This window comes from Pocillopora verrucosa, chromosome 6, assembly GCF_036669915.1.
Source record: "Pocillopora verrucosa isolate sample1 chromosome 6, ASM3666991v2, whole genome shotgun sequence".
Lineage (NCBI taxonomy): Eukaryota > Metazoa > Cnidaria > Anthozoa > Scleractinia > Pocilloporidae > Pocillopora > Pocillopora verrucosa.
This window is the reverse complement of record NC_089317.1, coordinates 18,688,511-18,714,269: the sequence shown is the minus strand read 5'-3', so window position 1 is coordinate 18,714,269 and position 25,759 is coordinate 18,688,511. Positions and strand designations below refer to the sequence as shown.

At 38.2% G+C, this 25,759-nt stretch overlaps 3 protein-coding genes across 3 annotated transcripts; 2 read left to right on the top strand and 1 right to left on the bottom strand.

Moving 5' to 3' along the window:
- Positions 1-236: 236 nt before the first annotated feature.
- LOC131797591 (uncharacterized) lies at positions 237-4,097 on the bottom strand. The gene is made up of 2 exons (XM_059115226.2): positions 3,539-4,097; positions 237-2,589 (listed from the first exon to the last, which is right to left on the bottom strand). Exons 1-2 carry the CDS (start codon positions 3,880-3,882, stop codon positions 1,935-1,937), a joined length of 999 nt encoding a protein of 332 aa, XP_058971209.2. The 5' UTR covers positions 3,883-4,097; the 3' UTR covers positions 237-1,934.
- A 169-nt stretch (positions 4,098-4,266) lies between these two features.
- On the top strand, positions 4,267-14,999 carry LOC131797576 (tyrosine-protein kinase RYK). Its single transcript, XM_059115208.2, has 12 exons — positions 4,267-4,599; positions 4,706-4,842; positions 5,237-5,339; positions 7,280-7,405; positions 7,858-7,908; positions 8,844-8,985; positions 9,498-9,592; positions 10,223-10,561; positions 10,999-11,282; positions 11,864-11,973; positions 12,750-12,909; positions 13,651-14,999. The coding sequence occupies exons 1-12, from the start codon at positions 4,488-4,490 to the stop codon at positions 13,897-13,899; spliced, it is 1,908 nt and encodes a 635-aa protein (XP_058971191.1). The 5' UTR covers positions 4,267-4,487; the 3' UTR covers positions 13,900-14,999.
- Positions 15,000-16,766: 1,767 nt separating this feature from the next.
- Positions 16,767-24,351, top strand: LOC131797604 (uncharacterized). The gene is made up of 8 exons (XM_059115244.2): positions 16,767-16,909; positions 18,763-18,789; positions 19,480-19,679; positions 20,550-20,676; positions 21,181-21,438; positions 22,634-22,783; positions 23,309-23,485; positions 24,111-24,351. Exons 1-7 carry the CDS (start codon positions 16,858-16,860, stop codon positions 23,482-23,484), a joined length of 990 nt encoding a protein of 329 aa, XP_058971227.2. The 5' UTR covers positions 16,767-16,857; the 3' UTR covers position 23,485; positions 24,111-24,351.
- The last annotated feature ends 1,408 nt before the right edge of the window (positions 24,352-25,759 follow it).

The window sequence follows — 25,759 nt, the reverse complement described above, 5'->3', positions numbered from 1 at the left end:
TCCTTCCATTGGAAGCTGAGTAAATAAGTTAAGTTCAATCCAGGTTTTACCTTGGGTTAGGGACACATTTTCTCACATTTTGGAGAGGAAACTAAATGGAATATGCATCAGTTGCAAATTATGATTTGATGCATCAATCAACAAATATATTAGTTTTCTAATACGAGCACACAATCTTTCACTCATGAATTATCTATATCCATTTAATTCAAATACATTAATTTTTTAGCAACAAAAAAGGTAACTATGACAATGGTTACTTACACTTTATATTATTGTTGAGGTTTCGAGAGCAGCTGGGCTCAGTCAAATACACAGAAAATTTATTTACATAGTGCCCAGCCCTAAATGAGACCACTGCTTGAATATGAAAGCGATCTTTGCAGTAATGAACATTACCTGAGCAGTAGTTAAAATAAGGCCTAAATAAAATTCAGGCCTGTACAAGATTTGAACCCATGACTTCTGCAATACTGGTGCAGTGCTCTATCAACTGTCAGCAAACAAGCCAACTGGGAGCTGGTCATTGTGTTGCTTTCAAATAAACCCCTGAAGTGATTAATAAGTGTCTATGAATATATGAAAGTCATATACATGAACCACTGCATCATCACACTTTTGATCAAGTTTCTATAACAGTTTTGTTGTCTAGTCAGTTTAACCCTTTACTTTCAGAGTTCAGATATGCTTAATGTTTGTTAAGAACAAGAGACCTGCTTGATCTGTAAGAGTTTACTTGTGATACTTATTGTATACATGTGTGTCAGTTGTTTAATCCTCTTTGGATGGGCATGAAAGGACAGTGGTGAATACTCTACTGAAGTCCATAATTCACAAGATACAGTCAAACCTGTACTAAGCCTTTAACTCCCATGAGTGACCAAGACAGAATTTCCCTTCACAATGTAAATACAATACCATGCAGACAAGTAAGGAGAATAAAGAAAAACATCAATTAGGGGATTAGAAGTTAATCCAATCCTAAATTCTCCAAACTAACACCACAAAAACTGTACGGTAGACTTTAAGGAGAATTACAAAATAGATCTTGGGAGTTAAAGGGTTAAGCGGTCACCTATAGGGAAGTGTCTAGGGTAATTGCATTTATATAGGTTGACTGCTCAATACAGGTTCTACAAAAGAGGGGTAATATTAATAATGATAAATAATACCATTATATACCAAATTGACCACTAAATGTACTAAAAATCCCTCAAACTACTACTAACATTGATTTGGGAGAGAAATATGGATTAAACTTCACATGAATTATTCTTCTTATAGCTTTATTTAAGTTGTTTTGTTTTAAGAGACCATTCATTACAGGTGGAAGACAATACAAACAGGCTGTTGCAACTTAGTTAAGGGTGACCACAACCGCTTGATAGAGTTCACTGCTCAAAATAGGTGAAAATTACTGTAACAAAGGGAAATTAAAATCGGGACTTTGACAACAAACCACTTAATACAGGGTGACCACTTAACATGGTGCCACATAATACAGGTTCGACTCTCTACCATTTTATTACATCCATTTTAAAATCACTTGTGATCCTTGCAATCTGATTGGCTCTAACAGGTGCAATTTATTCACAAATTGCACCATTTTATGTTCTAAATGGCACCTTTTCCCAGCAAATGACTCAGCTTTACTAAAACAACAACCAATCAAATTTCAGGCCTTGTTTAAAGAAATTAATTAATCAAATTGCAGGAAAATGAGAGACAACTTTGAGAACTCAATTGTATTGAGTGACTGAGTTTTGCACTTTTAAAGTAAATGTAATAAAGTGGCAATTTAATTTCACATTGCTCAATTTTCATCTGAAATCATACTTGTGATTTCTAATCAAACTTGTGCTGCACATTCATTTAATGTTGAAATCATGCACTTGATTTCAGACAAAATTGCAGTCCACTCAGTACAATTACTATTACTGATCTGGTAAATTAACAAATGAATTGTCTTCATGCAAGAAAAGTTCAGGTGTTCTAGAATTTTGCATTCTGTACTCCAAACCAACTACCACATTTGGTAATAACTTTCTTGCAGCTGGATTTAACTCAAACATAGTAAACTGTCCTTGACCCAAATCAAGAAAATCAGAGTTTGTTAACTTTTCACCATCCCTAACAATTTTTCCAACTTTGTTCACCAATAATTCATTGCCCATCCCTGTTCTCACAGAGGAACCATAATGATGAGGGATTGAGTATATGGCTGACTCTGCTAACCCCCTAGATTCATCTTTGTTGACAAGATTCCTATCTTCTTCTCGTTGTACTGACTTTTCATGAAAAAATTCTACCTCTTCATGATCAGTTCCATCCATCTTATTAATTTTCAAATAATTCTGTCTGTAGTTGTCCAGTGTTTTGATGTCACTTGGTAAAGAATCATCCGCTTTTGGATACTGTACATTTTTGTATGAATTACAATCTGCAAAATCTTGACTTTTGTTGCAATTGTCTTCATGACTTTCTTGATCAAAATACCACTGAAGTAAATCATCACTGTAGCCTGTTAATGTTGTAAGGACAACAGGATAAGGAGAACCCATGAAAACCTCATAGGCACTTTTGCTGTAACTGTGGAAATAAAAATCAGATTAACAATAAGCCACTCTAGCCTTGATAGTGGCCAGTCTAATATTATTTTGTGTAAAGACAAATTGAATCATTGGTTTGCAAACTGGACTCCACAATAAAAGTGAATTGTTAGCTTCACTTGCAGCCACTTTGTGGTGTTCTTGAGCAAGACACTTAACCCTTTAACTCCTAGAAGAGATTAAAACATAACTTCTCCCCATAATATCCATACATTATCCAGCAAAAAGGTAAGGAGATTACTCAGACTTATCAGGTAGAAGTTATCATCTTGATCTAACACCACATTCTTGAAACTAATTTACAAGGGAATATGTAGCAACTAGAGGAGAGAATTAAGCATCAGATCTTGAGAGTTAGAGGGTTAACTCTCACAGTATCTCACTCCATCCTACAAAAAAAGTGGGTGCTGTGAATCTTCTGGGAGGATAGGGGGACTGCTTCTGAGAGACTATACTACTGTGTAACATGAAACCTTTACCTGTTTTAATATTTTTGTCCTCAATCTAAGACAGTAGATAATTAGCAAAAGGGTCACAGTTATAACTGTGCTTTTATAGGTACCTGACAAAGTTCAGTTGTACAGTTACGAGGCATGTAACATCAAACTAGCATTCAGGGAATGCAGAGATTTGGCTTTGTATCAAAAGAGGAAAATCTTAAAAACTTTCTCACAAGATAGAGAGAGATCCCATGAACCATCAGACCCCATCTCCCTTCTCATACACACTCACACTTGTTACATGAACTTGTGTCAATGTTAAAACCCAAACCAGCTGAGCCTCTTTAGTCTAAAACAGCATCGGCTGGAGAATCTTCAAAGGCACGATAATCAGTGTCAGATGAGAAATGTGGCGACGCTCTCCCGCCAAACAAAGAACATACCCCAGAGATCTAGGATCTTCCTGCTAACAATTAATTTCCTACTTACCCACTCTCTGACACGATGATACCCAGAGTTCCTTTCACTTCATGACTCAAAGTACCCTCCAATTCACGTACATGCTTTGGACCTAAGCGTCGCTTGTGGCGCCTACACTGCCCAATAACACGCACAGGGGACGATTTCAAAAGCCATGCCCCTCTAAAATCAATACCTCTGTCTCTGGGTCCACCGCAAGTAGTTACATCAAATGAGTATTTCTTCAAACTTTCAGCAACAACTTGCTCAAAGTATCTGCCAAAATCTTGTCTTGTAATCGATGAATGGCATCTGGAGGAGCTACACCGAGGAGAGACCGAGAAAATGCAAAATAATCTCGTCAGCTTCCACATGTTAACGGTGTACCTCCGTCGAGCTCCCACGAAATTTTAGGAGTGAAGAGAAAATTGGGAACGAATTTAGGAAAAATCTTATCGTTTCCAGGTTCCACTCGATAGCCAATAAAAGAGAACGGGTGCATGCAAGTACTGCCCAAAATTATATATTAGTTTTAAAAAATGTAGAAATCGCACTGAATCAAAACGAAAAGGAAAGAAGAGCCTGAGCCCATACAGTGTATTAAGAAAGCTAGGTCTGCAGAAAGTTCTTCGTGTTTAAAAAAAGCTGTATACGACGCATTTAGAACATTGCGGGGATCTGTTCTCGGTGACACGAGAGGTTCTTGAAAAAATTTGTTTCTTTACAGAACATTGGAAAGTTTCAGCCAAGATTAGTGAGGAAATCTTTCACCAGCTGGATGAAGTTTACTCCGAATAAATTTCGCTTGCACCGACAACGCTGATTGGCTCTAACACAAAGGCTTTTGTTCTTTTGAGCCCAACACAAACATTTCTAAAGTTGTCACAAAGCCTCTTAGGAGTATCAATCCAACGAGATCTAATATTTATCGTGCCAATGTCTGCCGTTTAAAGAAACTTCTGGTGATTGTGAAGAGACGATGAATTTCTCAGGGCTACTTCTAATTACATTCACCTTTATAAACCTTGTTCTTACGGCTTCATCTTCTCTCAACTTCTACATAAATCGTACGGAGTCAAAGAGAATTCTCGGTGGGTTGCCGCGGTGGTCGAGCGATCGATAATAACGAAATTCTCAGAGTCATGCAGTTCATGCAGAATCCAACCGAAATCTCTCTGTTGTTCTTGTCTTGGGCAGGTATTGAGGGTGATATATACTACATACGAGATGGCGAAGTAAAAATCAATGCAGTCAACTTCATTATGACCGTCCCTTCGCGAGTAGACTGCTTGCGATTTATATGGTACTCTACTCGATTTCCTTTAAATTCTGCGGTAAGTTTTTAATTTGTGCCATTGTGTTAAATTGTTTGTTAAAAGGTAGATCTGTTTAAAGTTTTCCGAAGTCTCTAAAACTAGCCACGTGAAGCCTACTGTTTTCCGCGATTATTTCTGCTGCAGATGACACACTCCTTCGCGCGACCACATTGAGTAAAGTTTTTTTTCCTTACACGTTCTTTTCCGTGGCTTGAAGGACCATCATTGAACCTCTTGAGTGTAGCTTTTGAGTTTTATTGAATATTAATTGAAACAATTCTTTTTTTCCGCTTTTTGCCTGGTTGTATATCTAGCCGCTAGTTACTGCATGTTATGATTTTTGTTACGCTGCCCTAGAATTACTTTTGTCCTTTGCGCACAACTCAATGATAACCCTTCATTTCTTTTTCAGAGATACTCCTATGTTTTAAAATTAGCATCGTTTACTCCTGATCTTCTGATGAAGCCCTCAGTAAACATCAAAGGGAATGGAAAAATCCCAGAAACTAAGAAAGGTTAGTTTTGAATCATTGATCAATCGTCCTTAAAACGTCGCAAACACTTCGATAAAACTCGCGGCACACAAATATATCAATGTACAGTCGGCATACTTAAGATGTTCTATAAAGGCTGACATTTGTTCAGAAATGCATGAGGTTCTAAGCGAAAGAATGCTACCAATTCTCTGAAGTATAAAGTTTCCTCGACGTGTAGTGCTTTCAGCGATAAGGCGCGCGGCTAGGAAATAACTTATAACCAATTAATTAATAACACAAAAGATGAAAACGTAATTTCACCTAACTTTGAAAAAAAACAACGGTTGAGCATGTTTGATCAATCTCTTGAACGACCCTCGTCACTTTTAAATGGTAAACTATGCCTTCTCCTGGCATGTTGACAAGTTCGGTGTTTCAGAATCTCTAAATGATTTTCATCGACAAAACATTCGCGAGATTACATAGTGTAATACGAGACATTTTAAGAACTCTGAGCTCATCTCTTATCCTTTAGAATTCTTCCCCCAAAGTGCACTTTTATTATTCGATGCTTTACTTGAGAGCTTTTTTAGATGTTTCAGTTTGCTTCAGAAAGATGAACTAAAACGTAGAAAGCACAAAATTCGTGTACGATGTCGCGTTTGATCGCATGTCACTGAATGAGTGAAGCGAAGTGCTATTTGTTTAAACGTGTTGGTTTGTGAGATTTAAAAGATAAGACTGGGAGGCAACTCACACATTGTCATTTAAATTTTCATTAGTTTGACACCCACGAAAACGAATGGGAATATTAGAAACTAATGGAAATCATCCCGAATAAAGCACACCTTTCTAAATATTTTTATTTATGTCTTCTGATGTGGCCTTAAGGGTATTAAGATTCCTTTGTAATCAGTCCTGTAATTAAATAGATATTCTGCCTCAAATGATGAAATGATTTTTATACGATTGAAGCCTCATAACTTGCAAAGTTCCCAAATTTTAATCCACATGAGATATCACTTTTGTAAATTTTGAAGATAAAATTGATCAGGCAATTTATACTTTTCTCTTTGATCTGCCTCTTTAATTGAACTCCTACAGTTCCTTACAGAAATTTATGCATATGGTTTCTCAATTGATACTTGGGGCTTAAATGGCTTAAACTGAGCCAAGTAAAGCCAAAATATGGATAGTTATCATGCAGATTGCTGTTTGCTAAACTGGAGAAAGTTTAAATAGTTTTTCTGTCTTTTAGTTGGGACAATTTTTTTTACCTTTCTTTTGTATTCTTAATTTGGGAACACTCACAGTCTCAAATTGATTATTATGATAAAAAATTCTTGATTCAAAGTGGTGCAATCTCATGATGAGAATTTTCTAGGCAACCCTATAATTATTCTTGAACAAGTAAGAATATATTAAATTATGTCTTGAAGGCACTAGTTAATTGCTGTATATTGATCCGGTTTGTTAGTCAAGAATGAAAGCAGAGCTCTCAAGTCTCACACATGGAGCATGAGACTCATACAAACAAATTCAGTCCTAAGCTCTCACACCAAAGCCAATTTTTCTCACACATTAAAGGTTTCTGAATTAAACTGTTGATTTTAAGTTAGAAAACTTTATTGCTGCTTTATTGAAATTCCCTTTAAAAATTTATTATCCTTTTAACTATAGTGTACTCCTTATTCCCCATGTGCCTGCTTGAAGTACTTTCCAGCTGTGGAAATTCTTGTTCAGAATAAAGGAACATACTACTCAGCTAATTTGAATTTTTCACATTTTTCTGGGGGGGTATGTCCCCATACCCACCCCTCCCCTTTTCTCCCAGGGAGGTGATACCTGTGATGTCTCACTCTTTGCCAGCATATCAACTTGAGAGCTTTAATGAAAATACTGTCCAGTTCTCTTTGTTACAGAGTCAGCATTATCAACTGCATTGTGGGTAAGGTGAATAATTCTTTCTTTTTTTGCAGAATTTTGTGTTAATATGACATGTAAAGGAACTAAATCAGGCACAGCCCAAATGATGATACAGATTAATATAACAGGAGAGAGAAATTTGGTGTTGAATCTTCGAAGGCTAAAAACATGCAGAAAAGGTATTTACCACTTTTTGTTGAACATAGGTAAGTCCCAGGAAACTTGTTGTGCATTTTTTTACAGTAGTTATAACTCATCTCAACAAACCACCATGCACACACTCCCCTCCTCCTCCCTCTAAAAATGCATGCACTACATGTGTTGGGAAGCAAGGAGGCATTTATAAATAATTTCTTGATTATTGTTATCACTTAATCATCACTATTACAACGTTCGTTTGCATGAGGCACAATGTAAGATTAGTTACTTAGTTTTGGCATTGAAATCATGTTGTTATCACAAGCAACTGGCTATGCTTCCAGTTGCATGGTGTCTGTAGACTTATTTTTACTGGCTCTATCCTTGTTTTGGCATTTACATGACTCTCGAAGTTGGGTTACCATGAGAAATAAGGAAGATTGTGTGTGACAACACCGTTATTTTACAGTTATTTTATTTTTTGTTTTTTTAGTTGTCCATACTACTGCTATAGGGAAACCAACTGTTGCTCAAATACCAAATGGTAATTATGTATTTTTTATTAATTTTGCCATAAATTATATTAATAATGATTATCATTATGATATTTATTTTTAATGGTAAAAAGCAAGAATTATTATTTTGATGCATCACTTTTAGCAATGTTTGTTTTCAGGTTAAGTTTGAGAAGACAAGTTTAGCTGAATGTATTACATTCTCATAGATGTTACTACTGTATGTTCCTATCAATTGTGATTAAATATTGGGCTAAGAGAAAGTAAAATTAGTTTAAGTTAATGGGGGGTTTGAGTTACAATCTATCCCTTGAATCAAATGTTTAAGTCACAAATATAAAGGAAATTATCAGCAACTAACAAAGCTCTTGATGGTTTTACAAATTCTCCTCCTTAAAACCCAGCAAATGTATAAAGAACAGTATGGAGAATTTGCATAATGATGTTAGGGTGTAAAGGGTTAAGTGAATTCAAGGTAGCTGATAATAAATGACTGGAAAATGTGTCAAATCCAAGGGAAATCAGATTCTGTTTGAGTTAGCAGGGTTCTAATGTAGTTCTTACAACAGTCTAATTCTAAACCAGATTTGAATTTTGTATTTGCTTTGATCTTTGTAAGATGTATGATGCATTTACTCGGCAAGCCTCAAAATAGAGTTTGTGGTTATGTATAGAGATATTCCTAAATGAAAACTGAAGTTCTCATCAGAACTATTTCAGTTTTGGAAAATATTAGTTTTTTTATTCATTTTAGTTATCTTTAAAAGATTTTCAAGGTTAAATGTCTGGAATCTAAACAAATAAATCATTTTAATTGTTTGATAATAAAATGCAATCAATCTTAGTCAAAATTATTATAATAATTGTTGGGTATTTTAAGAAAACAATGCCATCTCTTTCCCCCTTTCCAAAAATGTTTTTTTTCCTGACCACTGGGAAATATTTGTTAAATGAATATTTTCAGATCACACTGAAGCAAATCCTCCTATGGATAAAACCACAGTCTTCTACATTGCAGTCGGAGTTGCTTGTAGCATTATTCTTGTTATTGCCCTTGCTGTGGCTGCAATTCATGTCCATTCAATGCCAAGTCCGAACAAAGATGGGTAAGAACCATTTGAATCACACTTTTTAGTTGTTTAATGAATAACCACTTGAGTGGTATTGGCAGTTCACCAATGCAAGGAACCCCCATAAAGTAGTTTCCATACACAGGGTTGTCATAGAAGGAAACAGGCAGTGGAAACCCATTGGCTGTTAGACCATTTTGCATTGTTGATTAAAGAGACTCAATAAGTATTCTTTTAGGGATTCTAAGATCAATATCTGATGAAAAAAAAGTCACTCACACATGTCCCCAAATGCTGGAAATCATGTCTCAAATAGTTTTAAATTTCAATTATTTCTGGAGGAGCATGCCAGACCCCTTCAGAAGGGTGTGTTGCACAAATGCTTCCCATGGTTGCAATGCAAGCATAATTCAATTCCACCACCTACTCAATGTAGATCATATATCTAATACATTTTCTGATGACAACTCTACTCTCCATCAGGAAGTAACCAAATGAGAATGTTGTTAGAATGTACTTGCACTGAAAATTTACTTGTACATGCACAGTGATACAGACAACCCGGGAAGGCAGCAGGAAAGTGTGTCCAAAACTCCTCTCATTACTGCTGTTGGTAAACCAAAACAAGAAACAAGCAGTCCAGGTACTCGACATGATCTTTATGTTATTTTTCCTCTGGAAATCTTCAGATAAAATGATATCTAGCATGGGAGAACTGATAAGTGTTGTGTTTTTAGAAGCCATTGTCAACCTTCTCTATCAAATCGACTACTGTCAGCTGTAGACTGAAATTATCTAGCCTTTTAATTCCCAAGATGTCTTGGTAAATTCTCCCCTTTAGCTGCTACATATTTCCTTGTAAATTATTCAGGGGAATTTGGTATTAGAATCAAGGTAACAACTTCTACCTGATAAGTTTGTGTTTTCTCATTACCTATTTGCTGGATAAAGTATGGATATTATAGGGAGAAGTTTCATGTCAAGCACTTCTGGAAGTTAAATGTTTACAGAGCCTGTTAAAAGTATGGATTTGAGAAATCTCCTTAAACAAATATACTGACAATAAATTTTTAGAACACCATTTGCAAACTCAAATTTAGCAAAATACATGTGTGGAATCAACAGTTCATACCTTTGAACTTTTGACAGCTTTTGAAAATGAAGGAATTATCAATGATAATAACTATTTTAGCACTCAATTTTTTTTTTTTTTTGGAGCCCACTACAAATTCGAAACTTCTTTTTCTTTCTTTCCTTCTTGCACCAACTGTAGATGGAAATAACAGTCCTCAAAATGTGCCCATACCTGTTACAAGAAATACCAACCAGATCCCTGTTTTAACAGCAAATGCTGTAACCGCTAGCATACCTGTGGTGACAAATCATATTCCAAATGGTGGTGTGCATGTGCCCCATGTAAGGCCTAGACTTCCAGGTGGGTTCCCTGTAAGGGACAGTACAATCAGTATTACCCCCAGTGATGGAATTTACGGTGGAGGGGGGCTGCAATCAACGCAGAAGGGAAAATATGGAAACAGAGACATGAAGGCCGAGTTAAAAGACCTGGAGGTGGATATGGACAGGATTACCCTGGGAGATTTGCTAGAAGAAGGTGAGGAATACTTGTCTATTAGGCTTTCAGAGGGAAGCATTCTTCTCGAACAGAGAGAAAAACATCATCAGAAAATGAGCTTTTGTTAGGATCGACTGTCCCTCTTACTTTTTTCCCTGTTGGTTATCCGTTTAATTTAGATCACAGATGACGTAAACTTGTGGTAAGAACCAAAAAGTGACACACGAGTCGCACCCGAGTGTGTCTCTAATATTCTCACTAAATTTTAATGTCTTCTGTGATCTATCACGCTCAGACCTACGACAGGATGGAATCCATGGAATCTACATGGTTTCTGAAATAAAGAAGCCAAAAAAAAAAAAAGGTGTTAATAGAGACGTCATTTGTGTGTCTGTCCTCCAATAGATCATAAGTAACAACCAATCAAAATGCGCGTGTAATTCAGTTTATTATATATAATCTTATTTTCATTACAGGGACATTTGCTCGTATATATAATGGCGTTTTAACTGGGCCCGGAGAAGCACAACAGCAAAGCGTTCTGGTGAAAACTGTGTCTGGAATGGCATCGGAAGACCAAATCAACCTCTTACTTATAGAAAGTTCAATGCTAAAGGACCTTACTCATAAAAATCTTCTTCCTGTTATGGCGGTGTGCCTTGAAGATGAAAAACAACCCTTGATAATGTTTCCGTTCATGAACAGAGGGAATCTTAAACTGTATATTAAGAAATCCAGATCTCCTGAAGGCGGCTCAAAGGTAAGTTCTGCCATGTTTGTGTCACGCTGGTACCTCTTGGTCACACTAGTGTAACGCCATGAGAAAGGAGTTAGGTAGCGTTTGTTGTCATGCCTTAGTAAACCTCATGAAATCTAGCCCACTTGTAACCATAGTGCGCTAACGTTACCACAGTAATCTAAAATCTTTATTAAATCCTCAAGGCCTGATTGTTATTTCTCCCCTCAACCTGAGACACATTCTCTTGTAAAATAGTTTTGATAATTTTTTGTTAGATCAAGATGACAACTTCTACCTAATAAGTTTGCGTATTCTCATTACCAGTTAGCTCGATCGTGTGTGGATATTTTAGGGAGAAGTTTGAATCAAATCACTTCGGGGAGTTAAAGGGCTGACTCGAATCTGCCCAGGAGCTAAACTATGAAGGAAAAGATTCCCTTTTAGTTAATCGAATATCGTTGCATACTGTTCATGCTAAATCAAAATACATGCTGTATCCGGTTAGTTGACATATGCAAATATGCCCCAGTCGTTGAAAACACGATCCATTCATTCTTTTGAGTCATTTAATATTCTATGAAATACTTTATTAAATGCTATAGTCGCTGACAACCGCTGACCTGGTCCACGTCGGCATACAAATTGCTAAAGGACTACAATACTTAGCAAGGCGACGAATTATTCACAAGGATGTAGCAGCTAGGAACTGCGTGTAAGTAGAAAATTTGCTAGTGCCTTTCTTATGTGGGTAGAATTCCGGGGGGAGGGTACCTCCCAGTACTAGGCCTATGGGATATTCCACTGGATGATGTCGCATTTTCACGACTGAATTGACTAACATGGGGTTGCATTTTCAATTGAGTCGCTAACATGGGGTCGCACATTCGGGGTTTTGGGGGAAAGAAAATTCTGGTAGGGAGGGATTATAAAATCAGAACCTTTTTGTTTAACTTCTTTCTTACCAGCATTAACATTGTGTGCACACAATTTGATGGCGATGATAATTGGCCACAGAATAACCTATTATGGGGTGATGGCTCTGAGAGGCCTGCGGCACATGCTAGCAAAAATTGACCCAGGTAACCTTTCCCCAGGTAACATTGCGCAGGAGGAGTTTTGAGCTCAAGTGAATTTTCGTGGCGAGTGAATGCCGTCTGTGTTCACACTTTAACAAGAATTCACATGATCGTGGTGAACATTTAAGAGCGCGTTGCTTGACGAGACCAAACAGCGGCTGCGAAGAAGACTGAGGCCCACCCCGCCTTTCAGACACTTTACTTTGCCTTGCAAATTTTTTGTTCCTAGGGCTATTTTCGTTTTGGGTTGAAATATTTCTTGGAAAGTTTGCGAGGCACTGATGGAAATCCATACCACTCAACTTAAGTTTTTTTCTTTCCTACAGTGAATAAATGAAATGGAAACTTTGAAAAAACCTTTGTGATTTTGTTGCGTAAAGTCAAGCAGTTATGTTTTTTTTTTTTACTCCAGCATTGATGACGATTTGAATGTGAAAGTCACTGACTGTGCCCTATCGAGAGACTTATTCCCGCAAGATTACTGTTGCCTGGGAGATAACGAGAACAGACCGGTGAAATGGATGGCGGTGGAGAGCCTGGAAAAGTTAAGATTTACAGTTGCTAGTGACGTGGTAAGCTTTTCTTATAACTTATTAGCTACTGTAGTATCGATTACAGTTTAGGAAATTGAAAGCCCAAGAAAATGTAGTTTTACTTTATGGGGCGATATTGGAGTTCCAGTCAGTACCCATTTTCGACCATGGTGACTGAAAGCAAGCTTGAATGTCGGCTCGATGTAGTGACCTATTTTCTCTGGTAGACGTAATCTCTGTTATCGTAGAGTGATACAGCGAACGATTGCACCGTTTGGCCCAATTCTTAGAACAAAACAAAAACAGAAAATCGAGGATTTGAGTGAACATTTACGAGGGTGGCAAAGGGTTTTTACGCGAAACGTGATTAAGCCCAGAATTCATACGCGACGCGTGAATTTTACAGAAAGGCGAGGTGAGGTGAAGCAAGGTTTGAAATTTTCCCTTTTAAATTCGTGACGCGTGAAAGTACATGTGACCGTGAATTTTTCAAAAATTATTGCGTGAAATGCGATCAGGACCCCTCTCTTTCCCCCCCCCCCCCCCTTACACACACACACATACACACGCCCTTACACCCTTTGCACCCTTACTAGAAAGAAAGCGACAGCTACCTTGTCGGTGAAAAGATAGGATGAAGGTTATCGTTTTATTTAGTATACTTAAGAGAATAGGATAGGATTTTTTAAAAATTTTCTAAGCACTTCTGAACTGGAGAAGCAAAAATGGTTTCTGTCTTTTTTATCTCTTTTTCTCTCTATACACTCTCGTCCTTCAAAGTGGGCCTATGGTGTTCTTCTGTGGGAATTAATGACTCTGGGGCAACAGCCGTACGGGAATATCGACGCCTTCGAAATGCTCAACTTCCTCAAACAAGGACACAGAATTTCGCAGCCGGTGAATTGCCCGGATGAACTTTTCACAGTCATCGCTTGTTGTTGGGCTTTGTCGGAAGATGAACGACCCAGTTTTGGGCAGCTAATCGTGTGCTTGACAGACTTCTTGAACGCTTTGAGTAATTTTGTATGAGAGTTTCAAGTGTATGGTAAAACCTTTTTCGGATAAGAATGGATGACATCCTGACCAAGCCACAGGATCACCACAGGCAGCCCAAGCACTGTATACCACACTGATTTTGCGCAACAGAAGAGGAAAAAAATAGGATTTACATGGGGGAAATGGACGCATTTAGAAATCTAAAAATGGTAGCGATTGAACTTAAAGTCGTTTCAATTGCGCGTTTCCTTTTTTCAATATGGGTTGTAAGCAATCTTCTAGTTCACCGCCCTTTCCTATATCTATAAAATCATAGCAATGTCGACGTTTTCAGTTCTTCTGCTTTTTCTTAAAGATACCCATATTGATAGAAAAAAATCGCAGGAACTAAAAACCGCTTTAATTGCTCAGATTCAACTTAAAACCGCAAAGGAGAAAAATAATCATTCGACCGAAGCTAGATAAGCTAGATTTTGGTGTAGCAATCACTTTCCTGCTACGTTATACAATATTATACAGACGGACCCTTATGTTAAAGCTGGGCCGCCAATGTGTTCACGCGAATTTTCAGGCCAAAAAGTGGTTCATCACTGACCGTGGCTTTTGAGCGTCGATGCTGAACGTGCGTCAAGAATTGTGAAGAATTTATGTGACATTTCGAGTACAATGAATGCTTGAACAAGCTCTTATATACCTGGCTTTCTCAGATTTGGAGAAAGCTTTATTATGGCAATCACATTGCAGACGACTTCACCAAGGAACATGAACAATTTATCGTGAACAGTCTTTTTGTCGAGTAAATCAAACCAAACTGATTTCAAACACGAAAAAAGTTTGACTGTGAGAAAAGGTGTCATCAGAGAACGAAGTCCATTTGAGGCTTGCGTTTCATTACTGTTTGTAGGTTGAGTCTATGTTCGAGTGAAGATATTAACATAATGGACATTCCACTGAGCGCGCGCAAAACCTTTCGGAGACCTTTATTTTCCAATTTAGTTCAGGTGGTCGAGTCCATTTGCACAAAGCTAATATATTTTTGTTATGTGTACAGTATATTTGTTCTTTGGAGGTATGTTCTTCAGAAACTTAGATTATTTTATTTTCAATGAAATTAAACCGCTGCAAAGTGTTTTACTGCCCTTTTGTTGTTGTGATTCTTGGATAATTGTGGGCATCGGTTCTTACACTTTAACCGTAAGCGTCATCAACGGGGGGAGAGCGGGTTCGAGGAGACCTACCAAGGGCAATTGTGTCGACGAAAACTCCCGGGGGGGGGGGCCAGCTCTGTACTGTTCTTATGACCCTACCTCCCCTTATTGTCAATTCTCTATAGTTCCCCTTTCATACTCTGTTGGTGACGACTGATACCCCTCCGTTCCCCTCAGAAAACCATATGAACAAATATTTTCCGACCTTCCCCTTCCCTCAGGCGATAAAAAAATTTCTAGTTCTTCGGACAATTATTTAGGCGGCACTTTCGTATAAAATTGTGTGAAAAATCATTAAAGCAGCTGATGATCTCAGACTAGTTTACATTCATCTGAAGATATGATAATGAGCACGTAGATTATTTCTTTTTTCCTCATACAGACCCAAGACATCCTTCTTCCCCTCCCTTCCCCAAAATTATCGCTCAGCTCTGTAGGGAAACGGTGACCTTCCCTCTTGTTACTCCTGGGTCACCCGTGTACTCTCGGTATTCAGGTCTTTCTCTGATAATTACAACTGTGAAACTTATGAGATCCGCCGGCATAATCATTCAGTTACCATTGATTAGTCTGTCTGCTATAGTCTTTGGTGTAGGCGGATTTATGTCCGGTTTTCCCCACTTTTCCTCCATTAATTTGTATCAACAAAGGAATAATTCATAAAGAGCGAGTAATCATGACAAAAACAGACACAAACTCCTCAGAATTGAACGCGGCCTGTCGTCAGTAAGGACAAAAAACGAAAATAAAAGATGAATTTGTCAAGCTCCTCTTGCATTAGTCTAACGGCTGCGAGGAAAAGGTGTCAAGTATCTTCTGATCTTTCCGGATTCGTAAAAATTAGAAAGTTTTATTGCTTTTATTTGCGTATTTCTTTACAATGCGGTAGTCAATAAGGGTGCGATTTGATTCAACTTAACGAGATAACGAGAAGATAACAACATAGACCACGGTTTACAAACATTTTTTTTTAGGCGGTAACATCATAGCAAACGAGTGAAACAAGTCCAATTTCATATTTTCCTCTTTTTAAAAGACTTTCACTTTCTTACTCACATGATAATTTGTCCACGATTTATTTGTTGTTCTTCTTCGTTTCGGTAATTTTTTTTTAAACTCCTAATTGATATCTCATTCCCAGCTTGCTGCTGTTGCTTTTTTTTTTTTTAAGTCTTTTAATCCTTCGACTGACTCTTGATACTAGGACGAGTGCCATTAACTTGAAATATGATTTTTCAGGGAACAAATGTTAACACAGTAAGAATCATGAAAATATTGCGCTTTTTTAATCATTTTTCCTAATTCTCCACTTTAAGCATTTTGCTTTTCTTCGTCAAAACTTGGTTCAGAAACTTCTTTCTTGTCAATCTTGGGAATTCAGTTAACCTGGGCTGATATTCGTCGCCGCAAGCTTTCCGTCGTATCCGATTTATCGGTAACTAAATCAAACCCATTAAATTCGAGTAACATGAAAACGTTAGCTGTTTAATTCTAAAAGTAATTATATTGCGTAAATCTCTTAGCATTGTTTTTCAACATTTATTTTGCGTTGATATTGCACAGTTCAAGCTCTTTAACATGGCAAACACTGGACTTACGGAGTGTAATCAATGCTTGTTAAGCGAAAACTCGGCCGGAAATTTGCCTCTCTTATTCGCGTGACTGGCATTGTCAGCGAGAGAACAAACACAATTTAAATAGACTTATTTCAGCTGCTCTGCACATTTAACAGAAAGGAATCCTGTGTCCGAAGGTGTGTAGTTTCGCAGTTCAAACCTCAGCCATGAATTTTCCTTGGGTTTTCCGCAGCTTGCTAACAGTTGTGACTCTAACAGGTAATCTACTACATTCAACTACTCTTCCACAAATTTGTTGAAATTACCAATTTGATACAATGTGAAATCCATATTTTGCTGTCAGTTGTTTTTGAAGTGCAACCGAACCAAATTAGAGTGACGGCGCTTTGAAATAATTGACAATGAAGGAACTAACGTACAGCTTGAAAATGTGAATCAAATTCTACTAAAGGAATAACTACAAAGAACTGTTTTTTTCTGTATCATCTCAACAGATAAGTCACCTAAGTCAAGTTCAACGACTAGCGCATTTAAGTTTTTCTCCGAGAAAATGCAAGGACATTTGAAAGAGTTTCCACCTGTGAAATCTTTCTTTCTCTTTCTTTATTTTTCAATCGATCTTTGATGCAAAGTTTTTGTGTAGGTAACAAAATTCATATCAAAAATATCCATGAAAATTGTTTATTTTTCCAGAAGGCCCTTGTTTCTGAAAGGCATAGATTTAAGGTTTTATGAAGGTAAAAAACATATCTGTGAGCAAAAATCGTGACATTTTCCATTTTTCAGAAGGCCTTTGATTTTGAACAAAACAAATGTAAAGTTACTTTAGGCTCGTCCATCAAACAAATGGTGAAAATCTTTGTTGGGTTACAGCTAAACAAGCTGCTTTGTATAATAGCTTTACATAGGTCTTTTTATCCATTATTGACTGCCATTCGTATCGTAGAAAACTGGTTATCCATTTATTGTTACGATAAATGCTTTGTTCGAGCTTTGAATTGGTTGCTTTCCAATTTTTTTCACCCACTGGCACTAAAGTAGATGATTTGATAAGGGTCAAGTCTGCGATTTCGGAATTTCTTTTCTTCCCGAGCAACCCGTTTGTGCTAATAGATTAACGTTGCATCGAATGCGAAACAGGTTGAAGCACAACGTATCTTTTCGTTCCTCAATGAAAGTGCCCTCTGGGAAGATTTTCGCCCACCCTTTTTTAAGTAGATGAGGAAGTCTCGTTATTATTTTTTTTTCTCTAGTTAAGTGCAAATACGCAATGTAAACCTCACTGTCGTGCACATAAGTATTAACTTAAAGGAAATTTACCGACTAGTCCTAGGATATTTTTTCTTTTCATCCCCAACTTTGACCTTAAAATCAAGGAGTTTTTTTTTTACCTTTGATTAAAATATTAAAAATTCAAAAAGCACACCTTTAATAGATAAATCATTTCCTTTCCATAGTGTCCCAAGCTCGATCGTTTGACGAAACATCCGATCCCAGTCCTCCAACGTTATTTACATTTCTCCTTCCTTAATTGACAGTTTTACCTAATGTCATATCAAACTTGTTTCACTCGGCGCCAACTGATCTTAATTTTCTTTCGAACGGAGTGCACTCGCTGTTACTTTTAGAAGGAAAAGCTTTTGCCTCAAGCAGAAAATAATACGGTAGAATTTATGTCCGTAGCATAAATATGACTCATAGAGAGGCCTAAAGCAAATTTATGCCTAAGAACATAAACTGTTTTACTATCATTATCACTTTGGAGGGCGTTAAGAAAATTAAATCTCAAAAAATACAACAAAACAGTCTGAACGAAAAAAAACATTTCAAGCCCGCCAAAAGTCTCCGTTTTAGTCCACAAAGTACGCCTCAACTAAAGGCAAAATCTCTTCGTTCGTTAAAACCTAGTTTTTTCCCTTTTGTTCACCCCATGATTGCTTCTTCTTTGTATCATGAAAATTATTTTTTTTTCGGATTGATATTTGGAGGGAAAGAGGGTTGAACAGTTGATCACAAAGGGAAGAATAATCAAACTGTTACTGCTGATCGTATGAAACTGTGTAAAATACCTAAAACTGATTGACGCATTTCTTTGCGTTCTTCTCTCGCAGTGTGCAGCAAAGGATCCGTTGAAATAGGTTAGTTATCGAAAGTAATGGACCTTACTTGTGGTGTTTCTTAACTACATAATACTGATCACGTAAAATTCTCAAAAAAAGGAAAAAGATTTGACCTTTATTCTCGATATTGTTTTTCAAACAATATGGAAAATTTGCTGGGTGAAAAATCTTCTTCCCAGGGTCTCTTCTTTCTTCCCCTCTCTCGCTCAAGGGTTTGCAGGACGACGAGAGAAGGAAGGGAACATGGGAACGACGTGGTTGTTTCAGCATTCCATCTAAGCTAAAGAAAATTACTTCGACTCCATTCGTGCGACAGAAACGACACGAGCGGCTCCAGCATTATAAGTGCCTATATGCCCAATTGGTGTCTACTAACTAGAAACTTTGAAAGGACTTTAAAAGGCCGAAAAAATCTTAAGACTTTGAAAGAACTTTAAGAGAGTAACGAAGGTTTAAGGGTTTTAAAGTACTTAGAAACACTAGAAGAGACTCATGATTTATCGCCCTAGGTGATCTCCCCTTTTTTTGACACTCAATTGGCAGTCAGTTTTCTCCAGTCCCCCCTTTTTACTCTCTTGTCAACGACCGATCCTCTCCTCATTCCCCCTGAAAACCATGTGACTCCCCCCCCAAAAAAAAAAAATCCTCCCCTCCGGTCCACAAATAATGACTTTCCCTAAGGATATCTACTTCATTATCACGTTGCAGAAAATCGAGTTCGCCTGATCACTACAGAGGAGGACATAGGGGGAGGACGTATCGAGGTGTACCATGATGGCCAGTGGGGGACAATTTGTGATGAGAATTGGTCACATGACGCCGCTGATGTGGTCTGCAAGGAACTGGGGTTCAGTGGAGCGTTATTCGCAACTAAAAAAGCATATAATGACTCAGAGGGTTCTGGTCCGGTAAGAGGGTTTTTTTTTACTTTTTATCTCACTTAATACTAGTAATATTCAAAGAGTGGTAAAGTGTTTGATCTCCAGTAAAAGTTGTTTTATTGTACTGATTGCGCAGAAAAAAAATCCGTGTCTTCAGCTTAAGGCGGCCAAGAATGCATTTGTACATGAGATCGAGACTATTTGCGCCACATAGCCAGTCAGCCAGCCAGCAAGTCCGCCAGCCAAAAAGAATGATTTCCATAAAAACGACACGAGTAGCATGCGTTCTCCTTTGTCGAACGCAATTATCTTGTTTTTTCCTTTTTCTTAATTTCTATCACAATATCACCAGCTTTACTAGGCACAGAAACGAAATGGAAGCTATTCAAAACGGCAGTCTTGACTCAGATGATGACATATTTTTGTATTAACTAAAACAGCAGTTTTTTTTTTTGTGACATGCGTTTTTTTGGTTTCCCATTAGCGGCCGGTTACTCTATTTTTATCATTTTTATTTTTTTTTCAAAATGGCGTGGAGCAAAGCCGAATTTTTCCTGTTTTTCCTTTACACATTTGAATTTTACAAAAATTGAATACTCCTTGGGATCTATAACGTGGTAACTCTACTTTTTCATTAACAACTTTTAATCGTGGGGATCGAATTTAGATGATTTCTGGAGCATGATTCGCCTTAAAGCGCACGCAAAATCACCCACTAAGTAGTTGCTTATTCCCTAACAGTGGCTGACTGATGCACTTGCAATCCTGCACCGGAACGTCCACAACTTGTGTGTTATGTCGTGTATCCAATCCCAATGCCTAGGGTTAGAGTAAGGGTTAGTTACCCAGCTAAAAGCGAAATTCATCCTCATCGCTTTTTGCGTACTTTTGTATCAGATCCACTTGTCAAATGTGGTGTGCGAGGGCTCGGAGCAGTCTATCCTGGAATGTTCAAATGACGGCTGGGGTGTGGTCGGTAAATGTACTCATAAAGACGACGCTGGAGTAAGGTGTATCGACCCGGGTATGTTTATGAATCACAACAAATCTCCTCTATAACTTTTCAGTAATCAGGCTACCGAAACAAACTATGAAAAAAAGATTAATTTTTCCAAACGAACATGAATTAATCATGAATAACTTCCTGAGCATACAAAGACCAGCCATAACTCTAACTGAGAGAGTGAAGTCAACGAATTTAAACAGAACCGTTGAGAAAAAATAAGGTAAGTTTTAATTTGGCCTGCTTTAGCTAGAGTCTGCAAAATAACAATAAAAACATCCACTTAGCTTCCTTGACAGATTGCCCTTCTTATTCAAAGTCCTACTAATGTAAGTATAGATTTTTGCAACACTTAACTGAGATGCCCTTTCTTTCTATTGGAAGGCGTTCGTTCAAGCTAAACTCGTAAACTCAATAAAGGACGAAGAATAACAAACTGTATTGAAGCTGAAATCGAAAATGAGCATCGCTTCACGCCCTATTAACTATTTCTCCTGTTTGGTTTGTATGCTTAATTTTTGTAAGAAATCCCTGAGTTGGTGTATAGCGGCTGCTGGATCGACGACCCAGGAAACAGGATTTTGCCAGACTTTTACTCAAACCATCGAGGTAAAATCGACTGGCATAACCTTGGGGAAAATGTTTTACTGTGTGCAAGGGACGCCATCTCTAGTGGCAAAGACTTCAACCTATTTGGTGTACAATATTTCGCCGAGTGCTATTCGCAACAAGGTCATCCTGACTACAAGAAAATGAGAGCTGCAAAAAGTGGCTGCGATTTCGGTAATAAAATTTGTTACTGGCTGATGATTATGTGAGCGACTAACTGATTAACTGATCATGATTTCAATGTGCTGATTGTCTAGCTGACTGATTGACCAAAACCTACTAGCATTGGTGATATGTATCTTTACCTCACCCTACACTCCAAAAGGATGGTATTTGTTTGGTTACAATAAGGTGTGAAAAAAAATTGTAGTGACATTTCGACAATGATGACAACTGACTGATTATCTTACTGAAAGACTAGCCAACTGATGGAATGACTGACTTGCTGATGGACTGACTGACTAACTGGTCTGAATGTCTCACTGGCTGCGGACTAACTGACTGAAAGACCGATTGACTAACTGGCTGACGTACTGACTAACTGGCTGACGTACTGACTAACTGGCTGACGTACTGACTAACCGGCTGACGTACTGACTAACTGGCTGACGTACTGACTAACTGGCTGACGTACTGACTACTGACTGACTAACTGACTTATTGACTGACTGACTGACTTATTGACTGACTGACTGACTTATTGACTGACTGACTGACTGACTGACGTACTGACTAACTGGCTGACGTACTGACTAACTGGCTGACGTACTGACTAACTGGCTGACGTACTGACTACTGACTGACTAACTGACTTATTGACTGACTGACTGACTGACTGGCTAACCGACTTATTGACTGACTGACTGACTGACTGACTGACTGACGTACTGACTAACTGGCTGACGTACTGACTACTGACTGACTAACTGACTTATTGACTGACTGACTGACTGACTGGCTAACCGACTTATTGACTGACTGACTGACTGACTGACTGGCTAACCGACTTATTGACTGACTGACTGGCTGACTGACTTATTGACTGACTGACTGACTAACTGACTTATTGACTGACTGACTGGCTGACTGACTTATTGACTGACCGACCGATTGACCGGCCGGGCGACTCACTAAACGATTGAGTGATTGATTTACTGGCTGACTGCCATACGAAATGACTGACTGGCTGACTTACTAACTGATTGACTGGCTGACTGACTTATTAACTGACTGGTTGACCAACTTAATAACCGACTGGCTGACTGACTAATTGACCGACTGATTGACTGACCAGATTGATCAGTATGATTGACTACCTGACAGTCTGAGTATCTTAATCTTGACTGTTGACTCTCTAACTCTTTGATAGGTGTGGGCAAATTGTCACACAATGCTGTTTATGAATTTGGGCCGTACCATAATTTGGGTTGCTGGGAAGACAGACCTGGAGGTGGACGAACTATGAAGTGGCTAAAAAATCTTCGTAGAGAAATCGACTGGTATGACATGAGCAAAACAGGTTTGTGTTTTAAAAACTTTATATCAAATTATCAAGGTTAGAGTTTCTCTCCAGTCACAAAGTAACTCATGAGCAAAGTCCCTATGAGCAATCGACCCATAACTTCGTCACCCACATTTTAAAGCGAGTAAATTTTGTAAGTATTTTTTGCCATAATACATCCAAAAATAATAAAAACTTCTGGACGGTTAATGAATGAATTTACCACGTTCTAAGTGTGAATATTTTTTTCGTTCTATGCGAAATTTTTTCTTTCATCACAATTCTTATTGAATTTCGCCAGTTACCCCTCTCCTTCCCTACACTAGCCTGCAGAAAAGGTGTAATTTTTTCAGTATGTTCTCGGTAAATGTTTCGATAAAGCTGTTATCGCTGATTTTTACGGCAGCGCACGGCGTACCTGGTCGGATAAACGATCGCGAGCTTGTAATGTCAATTTGAGCCAATAATGTCACGCTATCCCTTTTCCCCTTTCCTGGACCTTTCATCAAATGTCTTCCTATTGAGTGACGCGTTGTTTTGCAGTGCGGAGATGCTATGAGTTGGCGAAAACGGAAGGCAGAATGTATTTTGCAGTGCAGTTCTACGGAGAGTGTTGGGTCTCTGACGATAAGAATTTCATGAAATATGGTCAGGCCACGAACTGTTGGGAGGGGACTGGGGAGCACTGGGCTCACTACGTTTACAAAATACGCGAGTAAGGTGAGATGGTACAAGGTACTTGTGTCTTATCAGAGCAAGTATGTAATTTGAAATAAAGAAGATATGATACACAATAGGAGGAACAGAGGGAAGGTCAGTCGTCGCCAACAGAGTACAAAGGGTGAATGAGGAAAATTGACTGCTAATTAACTGCCAGCGAAGGGGAATCATAAGAATATTACAAAACTTTATGGGGGGGGGGGGGGAAAAACGGGTAAATTTTATAGTGTCACAACCAAAATCCTCCTACTTCCCCCCCCCCCCTCCCCGCGACTAATATAGATTAGTCTCTTGGTTCCAGTCCAACGATAGGCGGTTACCCCGAATGAAACTTTATATGAACATTATGGATGCTTTTGTATTATCTTAGTCTTAGTCTCATACCCAGATTTTCCACGGCTAAGCGTCTAAAGTTCAGTTCAGTTACACGGTATGATCTGGGTACGAGATTATCTTAGACTATCTAAAAACGATATAAAAAGGGAAAGGGCTCTACCTATTTTACAAGGGCTCTACCTTGTAAAATGATACTAAGCCAAAATTACTTGGTAGTGGCTAGTGAAGTTAGTTATGTACGTTTTTTGCTAATAATTATTTTCACTTTGTTTTCTTGCTCTTCTTACAGGGAACAATGATGCCAGATAATTTCAGCGATAACTCTTGATGATAACGACTGAAAATAAGAATTTTTTTTCATATTCAGCATGCTAGTGGTTTTTTTTTCAAACTCGGCGATGAAAAACGTGGTAAAATCTGTAGGTTATTTAACTAGTTGCAAACTGAGCTGATGTAGTCTATATCTATCTTTGAAACTACAGTAGTATATTCTTAGAGAAATTAAAGGTTCACTTGCTCATGCATGTTAATTACGTGTGATAGTATTTTGGTTCTGTTTCCGAGCCAATACGTGTCTCTGGCAAGCACATCACTAACGTGTGCTCACTCTCCTTAAGCTTAGCCCATTGTTCGAGTCAGAAGCTGATTCGAATCAAGGTAATGACTAAGGTAGGAAAATGGATTGCTCGCAATCAACAATCCTGGACAAAATTAATTGAAAAGTTCTTAAAAACCTCTCATTTCGACTTACGACTTACAATAGAGGTCTCAGCGCCCCTGAACCGTACATACCACTGTTAAGTGTGCTCAGTCAGAGCTTTGAGTAGCGCAGTACCGCTCGATAACCAGTGGTCAAGCTGCCAATGGCTTTGGACATAAAATAATGTGAGAAACCGCTCGTTACTCGTTTTCGCGAGTCCGAGTGCTAAAATAAGTGAATATTCAAAAGGAAGAAAGAAAGAGAACAAAAACAAAAAAATTAAAGAAAAACACTAACTACACAAGCTACGACACGCCCGATTTCCCTTGTCAGTCTTGGATATCGATCATCAGAAAACATACCTCTGGGACGTAAAATTGGTCACTCAACCGTGCTCAGGGGGTGGGGGGTGTGGGGTGTGGGATGCAGGAGAAGAAGGGTAGCTGATGGGATCGTGAGTAGGATTTCCTAACGGGGGGTGGGAGAGAAGCATAACACAGCTGCGTCCTATGAAGAATTGAGTTTTAAAGAGTTCTTATTCATCCAGAATAAATGAGAAATCTTATGAATGATAAAACAGGTACATCCCTATATCCTAGTTAGGCGCAAGAAAGAAATCCCTATTCGAAAATTCTTACCAGGTCCCCATAACACTCAGTTTGTATACATTCTAGCGATACTCGGTTCATGTTGAGAAAGACTAGTGTGGATTATTCCATGAGGAAAATAACTCAGACTCCCTCAAAAAATTTTCACCTAAGGTGTTAAGTTTGCATTTAGTTTGGGTAACTGTGATTATGATGAGAACACGAGCTGATAGAAGTTATCATCCATCAAGAGAACATTAGTGAACATAAGCTGTTCGTGTTCTCTTCATATTGCCCCCAATCGGGCATATTCCATCCGAAACTGGACGAAACAATTCAAAATCGGACGGAATCGTCCAAGATCGGACGAAATCATCCGAAATCGGACCGAAGCGTCCGAAATCACGAGGAACCGTCCTAAACTGGCGGAGCCATCTGAAGTCAGATAGAGATGTAGAAATGTTTAATGTTTGCAAACGAAGTTTCGTTCATGCTCTCTTAACTATCCACTGTTGTTGATACGATTTACAGGCTTACCTCATTTAAGTGGATTCCTAACATCCTCGGCTTCTTTGATCTCAAATTTCGTCAAGATTATTTTCTTATATTTGTATTTTACACTGAGTTTGCATTGCACTATTTGAGTATGGT

Bases quoted from the DNA above. Each gene is read 5' to 3' on its own strand.
- LOC131797576 (XM_059115208.2), top strand. From the start codon at position 4,488: ATGAATTTCTCAGGGCTACTTCTAATTACATTCACCTTTATAAACCTT. The intron at 11,974-12,749 runs GTAAGTAGAAAA...TTTTTACTCCAG, and splicing joins GTAGCAGCTAGGAACTGCGT to CATTGATGACGATTTGAATG. The intron at 12,910-13,650 runs GTAAGCTTTTCT...CGTCCTTCAAAG, and splicing joins TTACAGTTGCTAGTGACGTG to TGGGCCTATGGTGTTCTTCT.
- LOC131797591 (XM_059115226.2), bottom strand. From the start codon at position 3,882: ATGTGGAAGCTGACGAGATTATTTTGCATTTTCTCGGTCTCTCCTCGG. The intron at 2,590-3,538 runs GTAAGTAGGAAA...TTATTTCCACAG, and splicing joins ATCATCGTGTCAGAGAGTGG to TTACAGCAAAAGTGCCTATG.
- LOC131797604 (XM_059115244.2), top strand. From the start codon at position 16,858: ATGAATTTTCCTTGGGTTTTCCGCAGCTTGCTAACAGTTGTGACTCTA. The intron at 18,790-19,479 runs GTTAGTTATCGA...ATCACGTTGCAG, and splicing joins CAAAGGATCCGTTGAAATAG to AAAATCGAGTTCGCCTGATC. The intron at 20,677-21,180 runs GTATGTTTATGA...AATTTTTGTAAG, and splicing joins AGTAAGGTGTATCGACCCGG to AAATCCCTGAGTTGGTGTAT.